Below are 26,742 nucleotides of genomic sequence, written 5' to 3' on the forward strand. Positions count from 1 at the left end.
GTGGCTCAAGCCTGTAATCCCAGCACTTTGGGAGGCCGAGACGGGCGGATCACGAGGTCAGGAGATCGAGACCATCCTGGCTAACACGGTGAAACCCCGTCTCTACTAAAAAATACAAAAAACTAGCCGGGCGAGGTGGCTGGCGCCTGTAGTCCCAGCTACTCGAGAGGCTGAAGCAGGAGAATGGCGTGAACCCGGGAGGCAGAGCTTGCAGTGAGCTGAGATCCGGCCACTGCACTCCAGCCCGAGCGACAGAGTGAGACTCTGTCTCAAAAAAAAAAAAAAAAAAAAAAAAAAAAAGTCGCGTTTGCCAGGTGCGGTGGCTCACACCTGTAATCCTAACACTTTGGGAGGCTGAGACGGGCGGATCACTTGAGCCCAGAAAAGAGTTCGAGACCAGTTTGGGCAACGTGGTGAAACCCCATCTCTACAAAAATAAAAATAAAAATGAGCCAGGTGTGGTGGTGTATGCCTATAGCCCCAGCTACTCAGGAGGCTGAGGCATGAAGCTCGCTTGAGCCTAGGAGGTCGAGGCTGCAGGTGAGTCGTGATCGCGCCACTGCACTCCAGCCTGGGAAACAGAGCAAGACCCTGTCTCAAAAATAAATAAAAATTTAGGCCAGGCGCGGTGGCTCACACTTGTAATCCCAGCACTTTGGGAGGCCGAGACGGTTGGATCTCAAGAGTTCGAGACCACCCTGGCCAACATGGTGAAACCCCATCTCTACTAAACTACAAAAATTAGCCTTGGGTAAGTGGCAGGGGCCTGCAATCCCAGCTACCCGGGTGGCCGAGACAGGAGAATCGCTTGAGCCCAGGAGGTGGAGGTTGCAGTAAGCTGAGATCGCCCTATTGCAATTCAGCCTGGGCTACAAGAATGAAACTCCGTCGCAAACAAAAACAAAAACAAAAACAAACTAAATTTAAAGTGCAATTTCTTCTCGTTTTTCCAGTTTTACGAAAAACCCCAAAGGAGGGCAGCTAAGGTGGATACTGATGCCTACCACGCACCCTAAGAGTAGGTAAAGGGAAAAAAATGAAATCCACGTGGGACTGCGAGTAGTTCGCCGTTTCCCGACGACGCACACAATGCGCTTAGGTATACTTCGCGCAGAGGTCTCTGCAGAGAGGAAAGCCACCGTGAGAAGAGCGGGGAGCCCCCAGGCAAGAGGGCAGTGGCTTGTGTGTAGTGAACTGAAATGCGACACCACGGAACTGCAACAGGAGTCTCCTTTCCACTTGAAATGTGACTCAAAGCGAGGCACCTACCCTTGGCGCTCCCTGGACAGTGCGGCACGGTCGGGCCCACTAACCAAGGCAATTTGCGCCCGACCGAATCAGGTGCTCCAAAATCCCCCCTGGTGAGCCGCGCGTTAGCCACACAGAAAACAGTCAACGCAGAAGGAGCGAGAACGCTCGGCCGAGAAGCCTGGCCCAGAGAGGGGAGGGGTGCGGAAAGCCGCGGACGGCAGCCGCTGGCCTGCAGGACTCCCTCAGGCCGCCCCACCCCGCCCCGCCAGGGACAGCGCAGAGCCGAGCGGCTGGACCCCAATCCTGCCGGCCGCCGCCGAGCTCCGCAGCCCGCAGCCCCACACCCACTGCCTCCGCCACACCCCAACCGTTCAACTTGGCCCGTACACGCCCGGCGTCCCCGTCTCCCAGGCCGGTGCCGATGACGTCACACCTACGCTAGGCGTGACGCCACGGCTGGGAGGAGCGAGGACGGCGCCAGAGGGCGTTTCCGGAGCACGCGTCGGGCGGGGGCCGGTGACGTCGGGCTCAGGTGCGCGCGCCCGCCCGCGCGGCCCAGTTGGCGGCCCGCACTCCAGGTGGCGGCCGTTGTCGGTGAGGGGACGGCTGGCGTTGAGCGGTCCCGACGGCGTTGGGGTCTGCAGCCAGGGGCGCGGCGGGAGGGCGTCTGGGCCTGCGCTCACGTGACGGGCGGGGAGGTTGGTGTAGGGGCGGCGAACCGGGTGGGTCCGGGCTCAGGAGCTCGAGGCTGACTGTCCGGCCCCACCCCTTGCGGGCCAACCCGTCGCCGCGCGGAAGGAACCTTCCCTCGGGCAGGGGCCGGCCCCGCCGCGCACTTCCCGCGCCCGCTCGCCGCTGACCGGAGTTGTCTCTTCCTCCGCAGGGCCGCGGCCAGAGGGCGAGAGTCCGCGCCTTCCGAGGGAGCCGCGCCCTGCGGGCCCCACCGTACCCAAGGGGATGGAGGGCTGCCCCCGAGGCCCCCGCGCGGCTCGCGGTCCCACGCCTGCCGGCCCGCGCTAGCTGCTCGACTCGTGCGCGTTATCCGCCACCCAGGCCTTGTCTCCCGAGTCAGTGGCGTCGTGGTTCGAAAGAAATGGAAGAAAAGGAGCGATGTGACCGATGCTGTTCGGTCCTCCTGCTTTGAGGCCTGGCATTTGCAGAGGGAAACAGCAAGAAAATCGTGGGGAGTTTTGAGGGGGGTGGGAGGGAAGGGTGGGGAAACGGAAACAAGGTCTTACATTTTATGGGTTTTTTTTTTTTAAATTCTGCAATTTGACAGTGGTAGCAAAATGAAAGTAATCCAAAAGTTATTTTTCTCTTGAGAAAAGAGGTGGGTTTTTTTTTCCTTTTGATTCCAGTCTTTTCTCCCAGTGACAAAGCATAAATCATGGACACCAGAGAATAAGGTGAACCTCAGGAACCCGGAAAAGACTGAGAAGGTTACATTCTTCTTCTGGAGGGAAGAGTAGGGTGTTTATAGCCATCTCTGGAACCTAAAACAAAAAACATGAGTTGTGTGCCATGGAAAGGAGACAAGGCCAAATCTGAATCATTGGAGCTGCCCCAGGCAGCACCCCCACAAATCTACCATGAGAAACAGCGCAGGGAGCTTTGTGCCCTCCACGCCCTCAATAACGTCTTCCAGGACAGCAATGCCTTCACCCGGGATACGCTGCAAGAGATTTTCCAGAGGTAGGGGACCCTTCTCCTTGGCATCTTGATACTTACTGATATTTTTGGATTTCTGTGGGTGGGATAATGTCTCAAGTTTCATAAACCTTTAAATCTATAGGTATTAGCTAGATGCCATTAGCAGGTATAAGGGACACAAGACAGGAAAAGATAATCACTACTATGTATCGGGCACTCACTGTGGGCTAGGAAAGTGCTCATATTCTCGGCTGTGTTTTCTCGAGTGATCTGCTCAGCAATCCCATGGAATACGTGTTAATACGTGGTGTTATTTCCATTTTACTGATGAAGACACATTTAGTTCCATACTTTGCTCAAGGTAACAAGACTTGGAGCTGGGGTTGAATTCTTACATCTATGCTGTTGACCACTATGCTAAATGCCTCTAAAGTTCTGCTGCCGAGGAGTTTACAGTCTAGAAGTGGGACCCGATAGGTACACGTTCAGTCGCCTGTCATCAAAGGTGCAATGTGGTGACTACCACAAGCAAGAGGTATACACAATGCTCAGCTTTTCTGTGAGCCATGTGCTGGCAGTGGCGCTGTTCGTACATTGCTTTGTGTAGCCCTCCTAACAGTCATTTCACTGCCTGTATTTTACTGATAGAAAGGTCAGGTAATATGTCCAAATAGCTTCTAAATAGCAAAGTTATAATTTGAAGTTGACTCCAGATCGCCTCTTTCTCCTTTATTCTAGATGGCCTTTCTTACCCATTTAGAACAAATGCCACCCCACGGGTTAGTAGAGGTTCAGCTTTTGGCCAAGCACGGTATAATCCCAGCACTTTAGGAGGCCGAGGAGGGCGGATCACCTGAGTTCAGGAGTTTGAGACCAGCCTGGCCAACATGGTGAAACCTCGTCTCTACTAAAAATACAAAAATTAAGTCGGGTGTGGTGGTGCACGCTTGTCCCAGCTAGTCGGGAGGCTGAGGCAGGAGAATCGCGTGAACTCGGGAAGTGGAGGTTGCAGTTAGCCGAGATTGTGCCACTGTACTCCAGCCTGGGTGACAGGTCTCAGAAAAAAAAAAAAAAAAAAAAAAACTCAGCTTTTTTCTCTTTGCTTTGATTTTCTAGAATTACTTTAAAGGTTTTGAGAGTCAGTTCTGTGGTGTCTTGATGGACACAACAGCATATCTGCAGTCCATAGCAACTCAGATGGTGATCTTGCCTGATGACCCCAACTAGAAAGGGTTAGGCCCACACAGTCCTCACTGAAGAGAAGCTCAAGCGTTCTTCAAGCAGTACATATTGACAATTCCAGAAGACCTTTTTCTTACTCTCTTAGCTTGGAAATGAAATTATTGCCACATAGGGACCAGAATTACAGCTGGTAGCAACCTATTTGGGGTGATTTGTAAAACACAGGTATGGACCATTTGCCCTGAAAGAGCCAGAGGCTTACTCTTAGAAGAATGTTAATCCCCAGATGCAGACAAAACTATAATGAGAGTAATTATTTTCCAATGCCAGTAGTAACCAGAGTAATGCCTTACCAGGGTAAATATGTTATTTGCATCATGGCCATTATCTGGCAGCAAGTAGAATTGACTCTTCAGGACCTGGGGCACTGGGAGGTAAGATAATTTGTCTCAGATCATCAGGTCATGTCACTGAAAGGAGAACCCAGTACATTGGACTGCTTCCTTTTGGCCAGCCGTTAGTATTTCTCCTACTCCTAATCAGATTTGCAAATTATTTCCTGATCTAAAACTAGGGAGAAGAAAGGACTCAGGGTGAAATACCTGAATGTGCTTAGTACTTTGTGATATGTACAGACAATCTTGCAACAACCTCACCAATAATGAACTTAGGAAACTAGGATTCATTTTAGGCGATTTGCCCAGTTTCACCCACTAGTAAATAAATTCCAGAAACAAGATTCTGTGTATCCAGTCACACACTGGTAGAAAAGTTTTCACTTCTGTACGTTTGGCCCCTGATCTGACTATGGGAATAATGATGGAATCACTAACACGTATGAACACTTGGTGCAAAGCACCATTCTGAGTGCTTTCCTTGTGTTCACTCAGTCCTCATACTGATCTTCCAAGATGGATTCTGTTGCTGCCCATTTTTCCAGATGAGGAAATCATGGCACAGAGAGTTCATAGCTATTGATGGCAGGATTTGGCCCCATGCCTTGTGACTCTAGAACCCGCCCCACTAACTGCTCTCCTGTTTCTCGAGTACTGGAAGGGCCTGTAGAGTGCCGTCAGTAGCTGTTCCTCCAGCTGCTGAGCTGGGCCAGTACTGACATTCTGGACTATGTTCATCAAGCGTGTGTGGATGGTAACAGGAGTTTCTCAGCTGTGTTCTCCTGAATACAAGAATGGTAAATATTTGCTAAATGCCCACATGGAACGAAGATCCTATTCCTTTTGAAGCTTTGGCGAATTGTACTGCACTCCCCAATTCTAGCAGCATAATAAAAAGATCCAAAAAGTGCTGGCAGAGGCCGGGCGCGGTGGCTCAAGCCTGTAATCCCAGCACTTTGGGAGGCCGAGACGGGCGGATCACGAGGTCAGGAGATCGAGACCATCCTGGCTAACACACTGAAACCCCGTCTCTACTAAAAAATACAAAAAACTAGCCGGGCGAGGTGGCGGGCGCCTGTAGTGCCAGCTACTCCGAAGGCTGAGGCAGGAGAATGGCGTGAACCTGGGAGACGGAGCTTGCAATGAGCTGAGATCCGGCCACTGCACTCCAGCCCGGGCGACAGAGCGAGACTCCATCTCAAAAAAAAAAAAAAAAAAAAAAAGTGCTGGCAAGCCAGCACGTAAGGGCATGTATTCTGTCCCAATTCCATAAGTGGAATTCTGCATATAGTATTTTATATTGAAACAATGTGTGAATAGGTAGGAACAAAAAATAAAGAAGTGTGAAAGGAATCTAGAGGAAAAAGCAAAGGGAGAAGAGGTGAGGGAGAGAAGATGGAATTTTTTAAACAAACACTGACTAGCTGCCTGCAGAGTGCCAGGCACTGTGAGGCACCATAGAGAAAACAAGTCGAACAGGCCTCAGCCCCTGAGAAGCACTTCTCAGCTATCCTTTAACCAAGCCTTGAGATTAGATTTAAGTGAAGTTAGAACCCTGGCATTTAGAGCAATTAAAAAGTGAAAAGTGATCGATTTGGACCTTAGCAGAAATAATTCTATGCTGTTTTAAAGTGTGGCTAGTGAATGGTAGAAATGGGAGGGAAATGTTGATAAGCACTATTTGTTGAGAGGAAGTTCATCCTAGCAGTTGAATTTTAGCCAGAAAAAAGAAGCAAAATACAAAAGCAGGGTGGAGTTTCAACAGAGTTGTGGATATGAGATGATTCATGCTTAGAAATGAATAGGAACTCAGAGCTAGGCTAATGACTCAACATGGCAGCAACAAGGACAGGGAAGAGAGGAGTCAGGTGTGTCAGAGGCTTGGTCCAGGATTTGAACATAGTGGTAACATCTGCAAAAAGAGGTCATTTGTTTAAAAAGCATCTGTTTTCAACCTGTGAAATTGGAGAAAAGATAAACTGGGCAAGTGTCATCGGTGTATATGTATACAGATGTAAATATTCGAGCTCATCATTTTATGTAAAGAATGTGGGCCAGGCACAGTGGCTAACCCCTGTAATCCCAGCACTCTGGGAGGCAGAGGCGGGCAGATCACCTGAGGTCAGGAGTTTGAGACCAGCCTGGCCAACATATAACAAAACCATGTCTCTACTCAAAAATACAAAAATCAGCTGGGCATGGTGGCACACGCCTGTAGTCCCAGCTACTCAGGAAACTGAGGCAGGAGAATCACTTGAACCCGTAAGGTGGAGGTTGCAGTGAGCCAACATCGCACCACTGTACTCCAGCCTGGGTGACAGAGTGAGACTCTCATCTCTCAAAAAAAAAAGTGTCTAAGGTTTGGAAAAAAAGGGTCATAGAATCAAATTATATGATTCTCAGAGGCTGAGGCCTGTTCGACTTGTTTTTTCTATGGTGCCTCATAGTGCCTGGCAGTCCGTGTAGATCAAATTATATGATGGCAGCTTTGCTAGGTTGTTTTGAAAATACTCAGGCCTGAAACATTTTCACTAGACTCATCCCAGTTTTTAAGTGATCTGATTCTTGCATCTAGCTCTGCATTCCTCTCCCAAATAGGATTTTTCCCCCCACCCGAGATGGAGTCTTGCTCTGTCTGCCCAGGCTGGAGTGCAGTGGCATGATCTCAGCTCACTGCAACTTCCACCTCCCGGGTTCAAGGAATCCTCCTGCCTCAGCCTCCCAAGTAGCTGAGATTATAGACGCCCACCACCACGTCCGGCTAATTATTGTATTTTTAGTAGAGACGGGGTTTCACCATGTTGGCCAGGCTGGTCTCGAACTCCTGACCTCGTGATCTACCCACCTTGGCCTCCCAAAATGCTAGGATTGCAGGAGTGAGCCACCACGCCCAGTCTTGGATATTTAATATTAAAATGTATCCAGGGCTGGGCTTGGTGGCTCATGCCTATAATCGCAGTACTTTGGGAGGCTGAGTTGGGTGGATGACTTCAGCCCAGCAGTTTGAGACCAGCCTGGGCAACATAATGAGACCCTATCTCTACAAAAAAATGTAAAAATTAGTTGGGCATGGGGGCCTGTAGTTCTGTAGTCCAGCTACTTGGGAGGCTGAGATGGGAAGATGACTTGAGCCCAGGAGGTCGAGGTTGCAGTGAGCCATGTTCGTGCCACTGCACTCCAGCCTGGGCAAAAGAGTAAGACCCTATCTCAAAAAAAAAAAAAAAATCTAGGCAAAAAGTAGCTTGGTATCAAGGGAAAAAAATCTAATGAAAGTTGGAAGGGACAAAGAGATTGGGGATATTGGTGAACGACTAGCATTTTCTTTTTTTTTTTTTTTTTTTGAGACGGAGTCTTGCTCTGTGCCCCAGGCTGGAGTGCAGTGGCGCGATCTCGGCTCACTGCAAGCTCCGCCTCCCGGGTTCACGCCATTCTCCTGCCTCAGCCTCCCGAGTAGCTGGGACTACAGGCGCCCGCCACCTCGCCCGGCTAATTTTCTTGTATTTTTAGTAGAGACGGGGTTTCACCGTGTTAGCCAGGATGGTCTCGATCTCCTGACCTCGTGATCCGCCCGTCTCGGCCTCCCAAAGTGCTGGGATTACAGGCTTGAGCCACCGCGCCCGGCACGACTAGCATTTTCTACCACAGAGGGTGACTATTCCAGCCTCCCCATTACATAGTCCCTGAGCAGGTGGAAGGGGCCACATTTAAAAGTGGGTGATTATAACTGAGAAAAGTTGTTGTTAAGTATTAACCTCTAGAGACTTGAATTCTCTTGTCCAAGGGCTAGGCAAACATGTAGTAATAATAGCTAACATCTACAGATTACTAATGTGTGCCTAGCTCTTTGACCCATGCCTGATTTAGAAACATCAGGAAGTTCTGAGCCATATTTTCTGATGTCACATCTCTTCAGATCTGATAAGGAAAGAAAGAATTAGGGTGGGGAAAAGAATCTTGATAAAATGTCTTCCATTTCCTTTTTTCATTAATATCTAAATTCATCACCATAGTCAGACACAGTGGAAACCATGAGAGAGGAACAGGGACTTATCTGAGGACACAGACAGTGGGGAGACCTGGACTAGAGCCTGTCTTTTCACTTTTTTTTTCCTGAGACGGAGTCTCTCACTCTGTCTCCCAGGCTGGAGTGCAGTGGCACGATCTCGGCTCACTGCAAGCTCTGCCTCCCAGGTTCAGGCCATTCTCCTGCCTCAGCCTCCCGAGTAGCTGGGACTACAGGCGCCCACCACCATGCCTAGCTAATTTTTTGTATTTTTAGTAGAGACGGGGTTTCACCATGTTAGCCAGGATGGTCTTGATCTCTTGACCTCGTGATCCGCCTGCCTCGGCCTCCCAAAGTGCTGGGATTACAGGTATGAGCCACCGCATGCGGCCCGTCTTTTCACTTTTACATCACTTCACATCTCATGGCTCTAACTTCTGACTGTGATGACAGGGACAGAAGTGAGAGGCTCACTTTGTAGCCCAGAATTTCTTTCTTTTTTTTGGATTTTAACTTTTATTTAAATTTAATTAAATCTAAATAACACACAGAAATTGGCTACCATATTGGACAGCACAGCTCTGAAGAGTTCAGTGGGAAGCGTTTTTGTTTATCTGTGAAATAAACCTGCCTCACCTACCTCACAGAGGTGTCTGGAACAAACAAGTTGATGAATGTGAAAGGACTTCACTCACAAAAGGGATCTGAAAAGACAGCAGTGTGAACTGAGTGGGCTTATTCATACAACTCTTTATATATATACATTTTTTTTCTTTTTTTTTTAATTTTTGAGTTGGGGGGGTCTCACCTTCACCTAGGCTGGAGTGCAGTGGTGCGATCTTAGCTCACTGAAACCTCTACCTCCCAGGCTTAAGCAATCCTCCCACTTCAGCCTCCCGAGTAGCTGGAACCACAGGCATGTGCCACCATGCCCAGCTAATTATTTTATGTGTTTTACTTTTGGTAGAGATGGGTTTTGCCATGTTGCCAGGCTGGTCTCGAACTCCTGAGCTCAAGTGATCCGCCTGCCTTGGCCTCCCAAAGTGCTAGGATTATAGGCATGAGCTACTGCCCCTAGCCTGTTAATATTTCTGTTAAATGGTGCTTGCCAGGCTGTTTTGATCTGTTTACATTTCTGTGTCTCTGATTTGACCCTGAGCCCTTTGAGGGTAAGAACCAGTAGGACTGTTTCACGGTTGTACCCCCACAGCCAGTGGCAGGCATGTAGCTTGGTGCTCATGTTCAAGTGAATGAAATGTCTGCAGTCCAGAAGGGACTCCTGGCAGCAGGATCCGAGGTTTGTGGTGAAAGCTGAGTGGGCAAAGAGAAGGGGGCCGAGGGGAGGAGGCAGGTCAATACAGTGGTGAGACAGAGTGAGGGCTTCTGCTCCCCCACTCAACATTTGAGACCCATCCAGAGAGAGCAGGGAGCCAACTCCTGAAGCCAGAAATACTTTCACACAACAGAGTATGAGGCTTGTGGGAGATTAATTGAGAAAGGCTGGTCAGAGGAGAAATGATCTACTCAGCACATTCTGCTCATTGAGGAAGGCCAAATTGATCTTAAAATTTCTGCCTAGCCAGGATTCTGGGGGTGGGTGCTGTGGTTTCCTTTGATTTGATTGATGGTGTCGGGGTTGAAGGTGATTCCTCAGGCTCTCTACCCTTCCAAGCCTTCCTCTGCTCTTCTGGCGAGTGGAAGAGGGATTCTAGAAACTCTCCAACAGAACATTTGAGGAGGTCACTGTCTGGATTATTGTTTTCTCCACTCATGAATGACCAGGAATCACTGTGGGGGCTGGGTGTCCTATTTTGCATGAATTTGAAAGAAACTTTATTGCTGAAGACTCTCGGCTTCTGTCCCAAACTGAGTCACAAGAACTTGATTTATTTTTACTCCGCACCCCTCTGATTGCTTTCTGAGGGTCCTTCCACTAGAAAGAAATTACACTGTTGGAAAATCAGAGAGGAAACTTCGCAGTTCCAGCCTGAAAACAAAAGCAGGCGTGCAGGCATCTCTTCAACCCTCTCTCTCCCAGCGGAGGGACACTGGGTCAGCTCATGCAAGAGTCTGCAGAGCTGTAGCCCAGAATTTCTATGGAAATCATTAAGACAGTCCTGAACAGGAGTTTGCCAAGGAGTCTCAAGAATACTTTCCACTGGAATCATCAGGATCCCATGGAACTCAGTGGGACTGGTGTGTTGAAATATCCAGAGCACTGTCCAGTATTGTTTAGGGTAGAGGCGAATCCTAGCCCTGCCACTCACCAGCTATGCCTGACGCATAGTCACCATAACCTTTGCACCTCAGCTTCCATGTTTATGGTATCAAGATGGCTGGAAGTGATAAAGCCCGTAAAAGCAGTTAACACAGTGGCCACTTGATTACTGTTAAAAGTACAAGCAAGTGCTGGTATGGTGAATACACTGGGTGGGCCCCACTTATTCAAATGACCATTCCTCTAGAATGAGATGGAAGCTACTCTCAACATTTCCTGTACTCAGATTGCCCAACATGTGTTGAGTTGCCAGTGCCTAGCTGTGAGGGATATAAAGAACTATCCAGGAATTTAGTGTTTGATTGAACATATATAAAATAACTGAATTCTCCAACAGTTCTATAAAATAGTAATTATTTCCATTTTTACAGGCAAAGTAACAGGCATGGAGATTAAATCTCACAGTTAGTGTTGATGGTGCTTGGATATGAACACAGATATGTATGGTCCTCACTCTCCCTCCTTTTTCACAGAGGATCCAGGGAAGATCCTATGGAAGAGATAGGGTGTGAAGAAGCTGTAGGATTTGGCTTGGAACAGGAAATAGGATAAAAGAATAGAGGCTGCTGGCACAGTGGCTCAAGAGGGAGGCTGAGACAGGAGGATCAGTTGAGCCCAGGAGTTTGGGGCTACAGTGAGCTACAGTCACACCACTGTAATCCAGCCTAGGTGACAGGAAGAAAAAATAGAATAAAGGCCATATGATCATGGTGCCTAAAGTGCACTAAGCCCAATGAGAGGGATATAGCTGGCCAGGTGGGGCCAGGAGGTACCAGCCAGGCAGTTGGTACCATTGTCAGTTCCTGTGTATACAAGGGGAAGTGAATTGATGCCTTGGTGAATTTGGCAGGAACATAGAGGCTGAATTGGTGGAAGGAACACTTGGAAGCAAGGTGATCAATTTAGAAATCTGTTTCAAAAGTCAAGGTGTGAGGTGGGGAGCCTCTGGTTAGGAGAGAGATGGAGTGGTAATAGGAATGGATTTGAATCCAAGACAGAAGATGAAGGACGGGGAATAAAGATCATTGGAACCCTGGTTCTATAAGTTTTACCTCAAAACAAGTGTGTGGTAAATTTGTTTGGAAACTAAAACATATTTTATAACCCCTTGCCTTGAGACTGAAGGTGAAGATTAGCATGTTAGGGACTCCAAGAATTCTGCAGGAAACCCATTTACCTACTTGGTTCATTCAGCTGTTACTGTATTGGCTGCCTTCTGGAGTCCTCTGTTAATGAACATGGAAATGGCATCTCCAGGAGCACTCTTGGGAAGCGCTGCTCTAAGGTTTGAGCCTGGTAGGGAGTTTGATGGTGAACGAGGTAGAAGACTGAGCATTTTGTTGGAGCCGTCATTCATGTACTGGTCAGAGACTTCACTGAAAGGAACAAGGAGCTATTAGAAGCTTGGGAAAGGGAAAAGAACCAATTATATCTGGGACTAGCCCTTCTTTCATATGTGTTCTCTTTTTTTTTTTTTTTTTTTTTTTTTAAAAGACAGAGTTTTGCTCTTGTTGCCCAGGCTGGAGTGCTATGGCACAATCTCGGCTCACTGCAACCTCTGCCTCCCAGGTTCAAGCGATTTCTCCTGCCTCAGCCTGCCGAGTAACTGAGATTACAGGCACCCACCACCACACCTGGCTAATTTTTTTGTATTTTTAGTAGAGACAGGGTTTCACCATGTTGGCCAGGCTGGTCTCAAACTCCTGGCCTCAAGTGATCCTCCCACCTCAGCCTCCCAAAGTGCTGGGATGACAGGCGTGGGCCACTGCACCTGGCAATGTGTTCTCATTTAATCCAAATGTGCAAGAACCCATGGAGAGCCTTTGTCTTTTTAAGCTATGTTTCAGCCCCAGGCCTCAGGGACATAGCTGGCCTCTCCTCTTTTCAAGCCCCCACCCCCTGCCACTCTGATTCTTGGGTCCTTGCTGTAAGATAGCAAAGCGTAACTTTGGGTTCAAATGAATCCAGGGTTGGATCCTAGTTCTGTCACTTGTAAGTGCTCATGGGCAGGTCAGTTAAAACCACCAAACCTCACTTTTATGGATCTATACAATAGAAATAATTCACATCCTCATAGGTTTATTGTGAAGATTAAATGAAATGCAAATTAAAGTACCTTATCATAGTGCTTGGCACAGAGGTTTTTCAATAAGTGGTAGTTATCATTATAGGTAAGATAAAGTTTGGTTGCAGATTTCTTTGCTAGCCCTGGAGATGAGCATATAAGCCCTTTTAAGAGTCAGTTACTAATGTTTACAGGGAAAGAGAAGGATAACAAAAATAAACACTGAACATTTCAGCAAACATTCCTTGGGCACCTGTCTTGTGCCAGGCACTCTTTAGGCCCTAGCAATGTAGCTTTCAGATAGTCAAGGCCCCTGCTGTCAGTCTAGTATAGAAAAACAGACCAGGCCAGGCGCGGTGGCTCAAGCCTGTAATCCCAGCACTTTGGGAGGCCGAGACGGGTGGATCACGAGGTCAGGAGATCAAGACCATCCTGGCTAACACGGTGAAACCCCGTCTCTACCAAAAAAGACAAAAAACTAGCCGGGCGAGGTGGCGGGCGCCTGTAGTCCCAGCTACCCGGGAGGCTGAGGCAGGAGAATGGCGGGAACCCGGGAGGCGGAGCTTGCAGTGAGCTGAGATCCGGCCACTGCACTCCAGCCTTGGCGACAGAGCGAGACTCCGTCTCAAAAAAAGAAAAACCAATGAGAAACCCATCTGGTAGTGACAGGGCTATAATTAAATCAAAAGGTTGATGTGAGGTGGTGACTGGGAGAAACTTATGGTTGGGTGGTCAAGAAAAGGCCTCTCCGGAGGTTACAGTGAGCTGAGATGGCTCCATTGCACTCCAGCCTGGGCAACAGAGCCAGACTCTGTCTCAAAAAAAGAAAAAGAAAAGAAAAGGCCTCTCTATGGCAGTAACATTTGACACCCAAACAATAAGGAACTACAGAAAGAACATTCCAGACAGCGGGAACAGTGAGTGAGTGCATGAGTGCACAGTGAGAAAAAGAGCTTTGTTTTTAGAGAACAGTAAGAAGGTCAGTGTAATAAAAGGTAAGAGATGAGATCTGCAGGACCTTGAGGGCCTTGCAGGCCAAAGGAAGTAGTTTAGAGTGTATTTAAGTGCTTTAGGTGCCATTGGAAGGTTTTAAGCAGTGGCAGCAGTATGTTTGTTGTTTTTAATTTTGGCTTTTTTTTTTTTTTTTTTTTTTGAGACAGGGTCTTACTCTGTCACCCAGGCTGGAGTGCAGTCATGGCTCCCCACAGCCTTAACTTCCCTGGCTCAGGTGATCTTCCCACCTCAGCCTTCCAAGTAACTGGGACCACAGGTACATCCCACCATGCCCACCTAATTTTTGTATTTTTTTGCAGAGGCAGTGTTATGCCATGTTGCCCAGGCTGGTCTCTAACTCCCAGGCTCAAGCGATCCTCCCACCTTGGCCTTCCAAAGTGCTGGGATTGCAGGCATGAGCCACCACCCCCGGCCAGGAGCATGGGTTTTTTTTGGTTTTGTTTTTGTTTTTGAGACGGAGTCTCACTCTGTCACCCAGGCTGGATGCAATGGTGCAATCTCGGCTCACTGCAGCCTCTGCCTCCTATGTTCAAGCAGTTCGCTGCCTCAGTCTCCTGAGTAGTTGGAACTCCAGGCGTGCACCACCACACATGGCTAATTTTTGTATTTTTAGTAGAGACGGAGTTTCACCACATTACCCAGGCTGGTCTTGAACTCCTGACCTCAAGTGATCTGCCCACCTCACCCTCCCAGAGTGCTGGAATTACAGGCATGAGCCACCGCGCCTGGCCAGGAGTATGTTTTATATTTGAAAAATACCAGTATTGCTGGGTACAGTGACTCACGCCTATAATCTCAGCACTTTGAGAGGCTGAGGCGGGTGGATCACAAGGTCAAGAGTTTGAGACCAGCCTGGCCAACACAGTGAAACCCCCGTCTCAACTAAAAATACAAAAATTAGCTGGGCATGGTGGCGGGCGCCTGTAATCCCAGCTACTTGGGGAGCTGAGGCAGGAGAATCGCTTGAACCCAGGAGACGGAGGTTGCAGTGAGCTGAGATCACACCATTGCACTCCAGCCTGAGCGACAGAGCAAGACTCTGACTCAAAAAAAAAAAGAAAAGAAAAGAAAGGAAAGAAAAAAAATACCAGTATTTTTGCTGTGCACAGAAAAATTTAAAAAACACTTTACAAGATTTCTTAAGTTTTTTAGAATTGACATCCTTGGCCTAATGTCTTGATTCTTTTCTGGAGATGGCATGTAGTAGCCTCTTGAAGATGCACTTTATGTCCTGAAGAACTCACCACACTTCCCTTTCTCCCCTTCACACGAAGCCCAAAGGTATTCCCCTTGAACCCTTCCTTCAAAATGGCCTTTCCTCAGCTCCTGGCCTGACAAGTTTATGAAAGCAAAATAATAGGATTAGGAATGCCTTCAACATGGACCTTGTCTTGAAATGCAGACTGGCTAAAGCAGCCTGGAAGTAAATGACTTCAAGCTGGGTGGGCAAACCAGTGCTGCAGCTGAGTTTTGTTTGCTGGGCACAACTTTTTTTTCAGTTCATTTATTGGGTATTTTAAGAAAAATTTATTCAAGTACCACACACACACACACACACACACACACACACACACACACACAATGCCTTTAGGTGGGTCATGCATTCCAGTTTCACATAGGCCTCACTGCTTTTTATTGCCTTATGTCCAACCCCAGTTTATACATTTGTGTCACCTGTCTAGGCTCCTGTATGCCTTTCAGTATTTAATGATTAATGATTACCAAGTGTACATGCCTTAAATAGAAAGCAGGAGTGACAACAGTTACTATCCATGCAAATGAAAATATTGAATCCTATTTTCCAGTGTTGAAAAAAAAGGCTTACATGAGGCAGGAAGATCAGTATCAGGAGGAAGACTGCAGAAAGGCTGTGGGAGGCTGGGATTTCATAAGTGAGGCTCCTTCGTGGAACAGTTACAAAATAGGTAGAAGCCGGGGAAATTTCACTTGAATGTTGGGAAACTAACTTCCAGGAGCAGTGATGTCAAGTGCTCTCCACCCCCGGTAGTGCAGGGTCAGGAGGGGTTAGCCAGCCCAGCAAGTCTCAGCCTCCTCTTTTCACATTGGTAGGTTGTCTCCAAACACCATGGTGACACCTCACAAGAAGAGCATGCTGGGAAATGGCAACTACGATGTGAATGTCATTATGGCAGCACTTCAGACCAAAGGCTATGAAGCTGTTTGGTGGGACAAGCGCAGGTAATCTGAATCAGGCTTGACTTGATGGAGAACAGCACGGTTGTGGTATAAGCTTTTAGTACTTGGGCTCATGGCATGAGTGGGGAGGTAGCCATTTGTGGTATTACAGCCAGGGAACCTTGGGAAGTGTGCTGCCTCAGATTCTGCCACCATTTCTCCCCTGCAGGGATGTCGGTGTCATTGCCCTCACTAATGTCATGGGCTTCATCATGAATCTGCCCTCCAGCCTATGCTGGGGTCCACTGAAACTGCCCCTCAAAAGGCAGCACTGGATCTGTGTCCGAGAGGTGGGAGGGGCCTACTACAACCTCGACTCCAAACTCAAGATGCCGGAGTGGATTGGAGGCGAGAGCGAGCTCAGGTAATCAGCACCTGTTGTGACTAAGGCGCTAGGCTGCTTCATTTCTTATGTTGGGGACACTGAGCTCATCTCTGGTTATTTGACAAAGGAAATGAAATTCCTGTGCCCTTGGATTCTCTCCCTACCTTAGAATCATAGAATCATAGTGTCTTGGACCTGACCCTAATCTTCGATGACCCACCAGTACTTTTAAGTCCTTTTGGTAGGGAAGATGCACAGCCTGAGATACCAACCTTCTGGTCTGGTGGGGCTGGCATTGTAATGTTCTCTCCATTTAAGACAACTGAGACAGTAGTTGCCAGTTCATAGAAAGGAAGACAGACATTCAGGCCAAGGAGGACTGAATTTCCCTAGGACCAAAGAACATTTATAAAAATCCTTTAGAGGTGGTGGCTCACGCCTGTAATCCCAGCACTTTGGGAGGCCAAGGTGGGTGGATCACCTGAGGTCAGGAGTTCGAGACCAGTCTTGCCAACATGGTGAAACTCCGTCTCTACTAAAAATACAAAAATTAGCCAGGCGTGGTGGCGGGCGCCTATAATCCCAGCTGGTCAGGAGGCTGAGGCAGGAGAATCGCTTGAACCCAGAAGGCAGATATTGCAGTGAGCCAAGATCATGCCATTGCACTGCAGCCCAGGCAACAAGAGCAAAACTCCGTCTCCAGACAAACCAACCAAAAAAAGTCCTTTATAGTACTTTGGGTACTGTTATTCACAGATCCAGCTACTGTTGGCAGTAACTGTAAGGATGAGCAAAAATTTAGGTTGGAATTTTAACTGGAAAGATTGGAGGACAACCAAACGTGGACCCCTCCAAAGCCAGATGACTACAGAAATGTGTTTTGGGCCGCCACGGGTATAGTAAGGTTTCAGGTGACTTTGTGGTCCTGAGACTGGAATTTGCAACTTGACAGTATTTCATTTTTTCTGTCTCTTTTTCCATAGGAAGTTTCTAAAACATCATTTGCGAGGAAAGAACTGTGAACTCCTGCTGGTGGTACCAGAAGAGGTAGAGGCTCATCAGAGTTGGAGGACTGACGTGTAGCAGTTCTCCCCAACCTCCCTCTCGCCTCAGCCCCCTCAGTCCTCTGTGATGTGCTGTGGCCTCTACAGTGGGTCTGCCCTTCCCACTTCCCCAAACATCTCATCGGGTTTTTCCCCTTCAGATCTGACAGTGCAATAGGACAGACGGGTGGACTGTTGTAAGAACTACCCCGTGTTTTGTTCCTGGGCAAGGAAGGTAGGAGCTCTGTGCACTCAAGGCCAGTGGTCACAAACCCTTGTTTTATTTAAGAAAGGAGAAAGTGGAGCGGGGAGGGAATCCTAGCTTATTTTCCCTTTTCTATGAGGACTTGACGTAGGTTCTGCTGAGTTGTCACTGCTGCTCCACACTCACCTAGAGATGCTGTCTCCACTTTCCGTCCTGTCTGGGTCTGAAAACAGTGGGTCTGAAGATAGTGCACACAAAGCCCATGTGACTGGTTTGAAGGACCCAGAGCATAAAGGTCTCTCAGGAAACCATGTCCAGAACCCTAGCAGCGGTACAGTGAGCTGTCTCCAACCCTTATCCCCGGGTTTAAGGGTGGTTTATGGCCACACATGGAGGATTTTTTTTGTTGTTGTTTGAGATTGAGTTTCACTCTTGTTGCCCAGGCTGGAGTGCAATGGCATGATCTCGTCTCACTGCAACCTCCACCACCTGGTTCAAGCAATTTTCCTGCCTCAGCTTTCCGAGTAGCTGGGATTACAGGTGCCTGCCACCACGCCCGGCTAATTTTGTATTTTTAGTAGAGACAGGGTTTCTCCATGTTGGTCAGGCTGGTCTCGAACTCCCGACCTCAGGTGATCTGCCCGCGTTGGCCTCCCAAAGTGCTGGGATTATAGGCATGAGCCACTGCACCCGGCAGAGTTTTATAATGAAAAATTAATTAATATTCCATGCTAATATTCCAGTATGAAGTAAGATACTGAACAGGATGTGGCTAAAGCCAAACTGGGACAGCCACGGGGTGGCTTGGTTTCTTCACTCCAGTGTTGTCCCTACCATTTCGCAACATTGATTTAGGAGGCTCTGGGACAAAAGAGAAGCCAAAGAGCAGTTTTCCCAGTTTACTTACTCTGGCAAAATCAGAAAAAAAAAGTCTGCCTTTGACATCAAATTCCACTAATTTGGGGCAGAGTTGGGTGAGGAAAGTATTGTGAAGATAAGCTGCTTGGAATAGGGACAGCCAGAATTCAGTAGACGCTCTAGGCTCAGAGGCTGCCACTATAGTGCCAAGCTCCCGCTGGGTGGTTCTGTACTGTATGGATGGAATAGGACCTGGGTTGGTCATCTTTATGTCGTTTCCTTTATGTATCAATGGAAGTTCAACCTGCCCCTACCTCTTGAAATAGTTGTAGGCCACTTTTCTCTTGTAACTTTGGAAAACAAAAGAGGAGAAATAAGTATACCACACGTGTGTCTCCAGAGTGGATGTGGTTGCCTCAAGGCAGGTGGGCAGGCAGGGGTGACCCGCTGGCCCTCAGATCTATGATCTCAGTGGGTCTGAGAGCTGCCCCACTGGCCAGACTTCTCTCCAGCAGCAAAGCCAGCCTGGGGCTTGCATGTTGATCCTGAGCAAGCTTAACGGGGTGAAGCTGAGGCTTTCTCCCCCTGTGACTGGAGTGCATGTTGACACCAGCACTTTTTCTGCACATGTATCTTCAATCCAACAAGGCCATTTTTTTTATGCTGAGTAACAGGCCACCAAGCGGCTACTGCATTATGTCTTCTCAGCAACCGGCCGCAGTCTCTTCTGCACCATTTTCTACACCAGACCTGCTTGGCACCACAGGGAGCTGTTTTCCCGCCCTGTACAATGACATTCCAACCACCACCAGCCAGACGTTACAGCCAACCTTGCTGATTGTCACAAGCAGGACCTTGGGGCCACTGGCACTGTCAGAAATAGTAAGCCATTTCTTGGGAAGAGGAGGAAACTCCTCTCCACAAATCTGCTTGGCCCTGTGCAAATGGCACTTCAAAGAGTCCCCATGCACTTGGAGTCCATGAGCCAATGGGATATGCAAAGACGCTTAAACATTTCAGGGCTGGTTTCTCTGTTCATATCCAATCCTGGTGCTTAGGAACAGGGACCCATGCTGATGCCCAAGGGCAAAAAGCCCCACTTCCTTTAAGGAAGTGAACAGGCCTGACCCTGATGCCCAGTAACGGGCAACCCTAGGCTTTTTGTTTTTCTTGCTTTTATTCCTTTTTGTTGTTGGCCTTGTGCTGGGTTTGTTTACAAAAGATGTATTTTGTTTAACCAAATATTAAAAATGGAAAACTCCGTGTATGTCTCCTTGTCTGCCTGAGTTCTATAATTGTGTAAAGAAAAATAAACTTAAGTATGATGCTGTTTTAAAAGGAATTCATTGCCAGCATAAGTCATCTTTTAGAGACATCATGCTTTAAGTCTTTCACCTGAGAAATCCAGACAAAATACTCACTGAAAAGGGATTTGGTTCAAAAGATGTCCCCAAGACATTTTTCAGTACAACTAATTTTGACAGTTTGAATAATCCATGTAAGTACAAGTTTGTACCACACTGGTGACTAGTGTTTTTCCCTAGTTAACAAGTGAAAGATCATGCATCTGCCCAGCGGGCCTGGGCCCAGCCTCACTATCCTGAGCACACAGCAGCAGTGTTCTGTAGTTGGACTGCCTGGATTTGAATCCAGGTCTAGCACTTAACTCTGTGGCCTTGAGCAATTACCTTTCTGTGGCTGTTTCCACTTCCGTAAAATGGGAACAATACCACCGAAATTGTAGTGTTGGTTTATCTAATAAATAATTCACATAAAAGGTTTACTCTGGCTGGGTGTGGTAGGTAACGCCTGTAATCCCAGCACTTTGAGAGGTCGGAGGCGGGTGGATGGCTAGAACTCAGGAGTTCAGGACCAGCTGGGGCAACATGGCAAAACCCTGACTACCAAAAATACAAGAAACTAGCTGGGCATGGTGGGCGTGTACCTGTAGTCCTAGCTACCCAGGAGGCCAAGCTGGGAGGATCACCTGACTCTGGGAGGTAGAGGTTGCAGTGAACCCAAATGACACCACCTGTACTCCAGTTAGACCTGGTCTCAGGCAAAAAAATTCTGTCCCCCTCCCCTATTCCCCAGAAATCAGTATTATGTTATTCCCCACAAATACTTTATAAATTACAGTGTCATAGACTAAAGTAGTACATAGACCCAATCCTTTGTTTTAGGCTGCTGAATCTCAAAGTGACTGCCTAAATTCAGGGCAAAGATTGCTATGAAGTACTTGGCTAGGCCGGGCGCGGTGGCTCAAGCCTGTAATCCCAGCACTTTGGGAGGCCGAGGCGGGTGGATCACGAGGTCAGGAGATCGAGACCATCCTGGCTAACATGGTGAAACCCCGTCTCTACTAAAAATACAAAAAACTAGCCGGGCGTGGTGGCGGGCGCCTGTAGTCCCAGCTACTCGGAGGCTGAGGCGGGAGAATGGCGTGAACCCGGGAGGTGGAGCTTGCAGTGAGCCGAGATCGCGCCACTGCACTCCAGCCTGGGCGACAGAGCGAGACTCCGTCTCAAAAAAAAAAGAAGTACTTGGCTAAAAATGAATTTTTTCACTTTCGGAAACAATTTGGGCCTATGGGTGTTAAGATGGAGGTGCTGCTGGTTTAGATGAGAAAATGTGAGGGGCAGTACGTGTCTCTGACCTGGTCTCGTTTCAAGGTACTTAGGATGACACTTTCAGTTGGAATCATTTTTAATATTTAAATACAAAAAGTGAGCACTGACTTCTGTTTTTTTAAACACACACACAGGTCTAACAACCAAACTGTGCCGGGGAAATGAACTCCTGATCTGTCTTCCACAGTCCCCATTCTGTGGCTGAAGCTGCAGCCAGCCTCCCTCCTCTTCATACATAGGGATTCAGAGTGGCCGCTTTACACTACAGGTGTAATGCATTTTGTCTTTCACATTGCGTGCATGTCCCTCCCCAACAGCTCCATTCTTTAAAAAAAAAATTAAAAAATAAAAAAGGCAGTCGTTAATGGTCAGGGGCACATCCCTCCCACTGGCATCGGTTCCTACCCACAAGGGGAAAGTGACATCTTCCAGTTAGGAGCAATTTGGTGAAAGGAGTGGGGTGGCCAGAGCAGGAATAACCGTCTGCATGGCTGCACTCTGGTATCAGAGTGAAGACAGAAGTAAGGATAGTGTGGAGGGCACAGTTGCAAGTTGAGTCTTTCCATGAGACAATGGGAGGAGAATTCTCCCCACCAGGTTTAGATAGATCAATGTGCCAAAGTTAAAAAAAAAAAAAAAAAATCCAAATAATCAGCAGTTCAAACACTTGAATTTCAAACTTATCCCACCGAGACAGCTCAAACAGCAGTAACAATCTAGATCTTTCCAGGAAGTGAGGGTAGAGCCCCTGGCATTCCTCCTGAGAGCCCTGTGTTAGGCCCTAGAAGTATCTGGAAAAGAAAAGGAGAGGTGTAAGGCATCATTCAGGCCTAGAGAACTTATTCTCACCATACCTGATGGGGCCAACGTCTACAGAAATAATACTGAAAGCACCATCAGACACTGAAAAGAGCATGGGCCTAATCCCAATCCCCACCCACACATTAACTGTTGGTCAACCCAGGTGCTAGAACAGGAGTCCCCAACCCCTGGGCCGTGGATTGGCACTGGCCCATGACCTGTTAGGAGCCGAGCCACACGGCAGCAGGTGAGCAGCAGGAAAGTGAGAGAAGCTTCTTCTGTGTTTAGTGCTGTTCCCCATTGCTCACATTACTGCCTGAGCTCCACCTCCTGTCAGGTCAGCAGCATTAGATTCTTATAGCACAAACCCCTGTGAACAGTGCATGTGAGGGATCTAGGTTGCAAGATCCTTATGAGAATCTCATGCCTGACGATCTGTCACTGTCTCCCATCACCCCCAGATAGGACTGTCTAGTTGCAGGAAAACAAGCTCAGGGCTCCCCCTCATTCTACATTATAGAATTATTTCATTATATATTACAATGTAATAATAGAAATTCAGTGCACAATAAATGTAATGCACTTGAATCATCTGGAAACCCCCCTACCCTCCGTCACCCCCACCCCACCGTCCATGTAAAAGCTGTCTTCCATGAAACCAGTCCCTGGTGCCAAAAAGGCTGGGGACCAATGTGTTAGTGAAATAACTTGCGTCTCCACCACTGGCAAAAAGCCCAGGGTCTGGGCTTACCTGCCGCTGCTGCAGTTGCTGCTGTTGCTCCATTTGCAACTTCTCGGTCTCAAAAACAACGGGAAGAACCAGGATCATAAAGGAAGTGGTCCCAATCCACAAGGCTGCCCTGGAAAACCTGTAGAGGAAAACCCCCAAAGGGTGAGCAGGAAGACATGCAAACAAAACAGGCAAGAACTACTCAGTAACCAAACCTCTCACATTACATACTCCAATGGTTTTTTTTCTTTTCTTTTCAAGATGGAATTTAGCTCTTGTTGCCCAGGCTGGAGTTCAATGGCATGATCTCGGCTCACCGCAACCTCCACCTCTCAGGTTCAAGCAATTTCTCCTGCCTCAGCCTCCCGAGTAGCTGGGAATACAGGCGTGTGTCACCACGCCCGGCTAATTTTGTATTTTTAGTAGAGACAGTGTTTCTCCATGTTGGTCAGCCTGGTCTCGAACTGCCGACCTCAGGTGATCCACCTGCCTTGGCCTCCCAAGTGCCGAGATTACACACGTGAGCCACCCCGCCTGGCCCTACATACTCCAATGTTTTGATAAACGTATTCTACCCGCTCCTTGCACCATACTCCTACCAGAGACAGGAGGAGCAGCTGTGGTAGCTGTATCATCTAGTGATGGCGGTTTAACATTCTCCTGAGTTCTTACAAAGCTCCTTATTCATTAATTATCTCCAACAATCTGAAATAACCCCCACAACACCCCTGCCAGGTAAGAATCCCCATTTTACAGAAGAGGAAACTGAGACTCAGAAAGGATAGGGTACAAGTCCAAGGTCACCCAACACAGGTCTGCTGCTTCCAAACCCCGTGTTCTTTCACAGCACCACGGTCATCCCATGCACCTACCCAATGCCTTTGCCCTCGTTCCTTACCTGTACATTTTTTGAGCCACAAAGAGGGAAAGATCAAAAGTGGCTCCGGCCGCGGACCGGACCCTCTCCGGAAACATCTCCGTCAGGCCCCATAGTCTCTCCGACAGGGTCTCATCTAGCTGTGGTGGAGAAGACACGGGTCTTAGCCGAAAAAGCGACATCCATTCCTGGCCCCGCTGCGGCACTGGAAGCCGCCGAGCCCCACTGGAGCTAGGGCACCCCAAGGCCCAGCGGGGCCCCAACTCCGCCTCCCAAAGAAGCCGCTTCGCTCCGATCCCGTACCATGCGGATCTCACATCCACGAACTGGCCCGCTACCCGCTCCGCACCCCGCGAGGCCCTAGTACCTCCTCATCGTCGTCCTCCTCCAGCTCCTCCTCAGGCTTCTCCGCGTCGCCTTTCGGGAGCAATTCGTCCGGGGACTGGGGTTCCCCGGCACCGGCAGCAGCAACGGCGGCAGCCATGACTGTAGGGGACACCGGAAGCGGAAAGGAGGTGAGCGCAGCCGAACGACGGACGGAGCTACTTTTCCGGGAACCGAGGCGCGAGCCGGGAGAGAGCGGCGCCCTCTAGCCCCCGGGTCCTCCAGTGCCCCAGTCGGTCCGGCCGCCCTGGCCTTACCCGGGCGTTGGGGCTTCAGCGGGCATTAGCAGCAGCTGGGAGACCTGTGAGAGGTTGCGGGGCGCCACTGCAGTCATTCTGTTCAGCGGGTTCAGGGTGAGCTCAGAAACCTGCTTTTCTTTTTTTCAAATGAGTTGTTTTAATTCCAGGTAATAGAGTTCAGAGAACAAAGATGAAAGGGCTGACTCTGGCAAGATTGTGGGGGCTTGTTTTACTTTAAATTCACATCTAGGGCAGGAGTGGCTCATCATCTCTTGATGATGTATTTTCTTTTTAACAAAAGTTTATTCATAAATGTACAACAGGCTCCAAGACAACACTTTATTCTAAACTAGGTGGCCAAAGATGTTGCCGGGAATCGAGATGTTAAAACACGAATGGAGTCAGGCGCACCATCACCGCAGGCACAAGAGACAGTGGAACAGGTCGCTTTTTGTCAGATTTTAGCTTTTTTTTTTTTTTTTTTTTTTGGTTTTGAGACAGAGCGTTGCTGTGTCGCCCAGACTGGAGTGCAGTGGTGTGATATCGGCTCAAAGCTCTGCCTCCCAGGTTCAAGCGATTCTCCTGCCTCAGCCTCCCGAGTAGTTGGAATTACAGGCGTGCACCACCACGCCCCACTAATTTTTTGTATTTTTAGTGGAGACAGGGTTTCACTATGTTGGCCAGGCTGGTTTTGAACTCCTGACCTCAAATGATCTGCCCACCTCGGCCTCCCAAAGTGCTGGCATCACAGTCATCAGCCACTGCGCCTGGCCTATATGTATTTCTATATTATATATAATAAATATTTTATGTGTGTGTATGTGTATATGTGTGTATATATTATATATGTGTATATGTATACACATATATACACATACACACACACATACGCATATATATAAAGACAGGGTTTCACTAAGTTGCCTAGGCTGGTCTCGAACTCCAGGGCTCAAGCAATCCGACTGCCTCAGCCTCCCCAAGTCCTGGGATTACAGGCCTATGCCACTGCGCCCTGCCTCGCCAAATTTCTTAATTCTGCCTGTGGCCAGGGCCAAAGATTTATCTTCCTTGTCCATCTCCTTGGCCTGCTTCTTGGGTTATTTTAGGGGTGTTCTCTGCCACCTTCATGGACAGGGCGCCTGCAGCCCCTTCCCCAGACCCTGGCTGGAAACCTGCATTTTAACAAGCCTCCCTGGAGTCACCCTTTGAGAGACACTAATCCAGTTTCATTTTCCTGAGCCATGTGTTATTGGTAGGAATAAATTAGTGTCTTGGAAGTCTTTTGGGAAAACATCAGGTCAATCTCCCCAATGTACCAAACAAAGGTAAGAGTTAACACTTAAATACCAGGTGCTCTGGTGCCTGTGGGTGTGGGTGGGTGTGGTGTGTCCTCATTTAATCTGCACAGCAGCTCACTGGGGTAGGCACTGTTATCCCCATTTTAGAAATGAGGAAACTGAGGCATAGTACATAGATCTGTTGTTTTTGTTTTTGTTTTTGAGGCGGAGTCTCGCTCTGTCACCCAGGCTGGACTGCAGTGGCGCTATCTTGGCTCACCGCACGCTCCACCTCCTGGGTTCACGCCATTCTCCTGCCTCAGCCTCCCTAGTAGCTGGGACTACAGGCGCCACCACCACGCCCAGCTAATTGTTGGTATTTTTAGTAGAGACGGGGTTTCACCGTGTTAGCCAGGATGGTCTCCATCTCCTGACCTCATGATCTGCCCACCTCGGCCTCCCAAAGTGCTGGGATTACAGGCGTGAGCCACCGCGCCCGGCCCATAGGACATAGATTTCTAGTAAGTGGGTGAGCTGGTCAGCAAGTATGCAGATATAAATCTTTGTTTGCTTGTTCATTTTTGGGATGGAGTCTTGCTCTGTTGCCTAGGCTGGAGTACAGTGGCATGATCTCAGCTCATTGCAACCTCCTGGGCTCAAGCGATTCTTCTGCCTCAGCCTCCCAGTTAGCTGGGACTACAGGTGTGTGCCACCATGCCTGGCTAACTTTTTGTATTTTTATTAGAGACGGGGTTTCACCATATTAGCCAGGCTGGTCTCAAACTTCTGACCTCAGGTGATCTGCCTGCCTTGGCCTCCCAAAGTGCTGGGATTACAGGTATGAGCCACTGCTCCCAGCCTCTGTCATATACTTTCATAATAGTACAGTAAATGGAAGTGTCCTTGTCCCACACCCTCCCCAGCATTAGGTGTTATCCATCTTTTTACTTTTGGCTATACGATGGATGTAAGTGCTTCTTGTTAAAACGTGCGCCATGTTATTAAACAGGGTAATTTGATAAACATGTTTAGCCAGCTGAACCTGGAATCAGAGACTCCCAGGATGGGACAGTTCAAATCCTTCTGTGATGCATGAGGATGAAGTAATGAGTGTTTGTCCTGTGTCTCACACTCCCTCCGATACTGTCCCCAGGCCTCCCTTTCATCTTTGGACAGGGCAACTCTATCAAACAGTTTTCTTTTTTTTTTTTTTTTTTTTGAGATGGAGGCTGGAGTGCAGTGGCACAATCTCGGTTCACTGCAACCTCTGCCTCCCAGGTTCAAGTAATTCTCCTGCCTCAGTCTCCCTAGTAGCTGGGATTACAGGCATGACTCTGGC

General features: G+C 48.4%; 2 protein-coding genes and 1 long non-coding RNA gene across 9 annotated transcripts; 2 read left to right on the forward strand and 1 right to left on the reverse strand.

Annotated features, from left to right (window-relative positions):
• Positions 1–1,755: 1,755 nt before the first annotated feature.
• JOSD1 (Josephin domain containing 1) lies at positions 1,756–19,732 on the forward strand. Of its 7 annotated transcripts, none has more exons than XM_074003756.1 (5): positions 1,756–1,783; positions 2,135–2,943; positions 15,909–16,037; positions 16,204–16,398; positions 17,343–19,732. In XM_074003756.1, exons 2-5 carry the CDS (start codon positions 2,759–2,761, stop codon positions 17,440–17,442), a joined length of 609 nt encoding a protein of 202 aa, XP_073859857.1. In that variant the 5' UTR covers positions 1,756–1,783; positions 2,135–2,758; the 3' UTR covers positions 17,443–19,732. The 7 variants fall into 7 exon arrangements, with proteins under 7 accessions (XP_073859857.1, XP_073859856.1, XP_073859855.1 ...); XM_074003755.1 differs by lacking the exon at positions 1,756–1,783 and adding an exon at positions 1,809–1,949; XM_074003754.1 differs by lacking the exon at positions 1,756–1,783 and adding an exon at positions 1,809–1,887.
• A 1,421-nt stretch (positions 19,733–21,153) lies between these two features.
• Positions 21,154–24,009, reverse strand: TOMM22 (translocase of outer mitochondrial membrane 22). Its single transcript, XM_045363619.3, has 4 exons — positions 23,871–24,009; positions 23,525–23,643; positions 22,648–22,765; positions 21,154–21,886 (listed from the first exon to the last, which is right to left on the reverse strand). Exons 1-4 carry the CDS (start codon positions 23,985–23,987, stop codon positions 21,812–21,814), a joined length of 429 nt encoding a protein of 142 aa, XP_045219554.1. The 5' UTR covers positions 23,988–24,009; the 3' UTR covers positions 21,154–21,811.
• A 109-nt stretch (positions 24,010–24,118) lies between these two features.
• LOC141407834 (uncharacterized) lies at positions 24,119–25,404 on the forward strand. The gene is made up of 2 exons (XR_012418730.1): positions 24,119–24,240; positions 25,233–25,404. It is a non-coding gene; the product is annotated as an uncharacterized lncRNA (long non-coding RNA).
• Positions 25,405–26,742: the final 1,338 nt, after the last annotated feature.

This window comes from Macaca fascicularis, chromosome 10, assembly GCF_037993035.2.
Source record: "Macaca fascicularis isolate 582-1 chromosome 10, T2T-MFA8v1.1".
Lineage (NCBI taxonomy): Eukaryota > Metazoa > Chordata > Mammalia > Primates > Cercopithecidae > Macaca > Macaca fascicularis.

Bases quoted from the DNA above. Each gene is read 5' to 3' on its own strand.
- JOSD1 (XM_074003756.1), top strand. From the start codon at position 2,759: ATGAGTTGTGTGCCATGGAAAGGAGACAAGGCCAAATCTGAATCATTG. The intron at 2,944-15,908 runs GTAGGGGACCCT...TCACATTGGTAG, and splicing joins CTGCAAGAGATTTTCCAGAG to GTTGTCTCCAAACACCATGG. The intron at 16,038-16,203 runs GTAATCTGAATC...TCTCCCCTGCAG, and splicing joins GTTTGGTGGGACAAGCGCAG to GGATGTCGGTGTCATTGCCC.
- TOMM22 (XM_045363619.3), bottom strand. From the start codon at position 23,987: ATGGCTGCCGCCGTTGCTGCTGCCGGTGCCGGGGAACCCCAGTCCCCG. The intron at 23,644-23,870 runs GTACTAGGGCCT...TCTCCACCACAG, and splicing joins AGGAGGACGACGATGAGGAG to CTAGATGAGACCCTGTCGGA. The intron at 21,887-22,647 runs GTAAGCCCAGAC...TTTCTTTTCCAG, and splicing joins AGCAACTGCAGCAGCGGCAG to ATACTTCTAGGGCCTAACAC.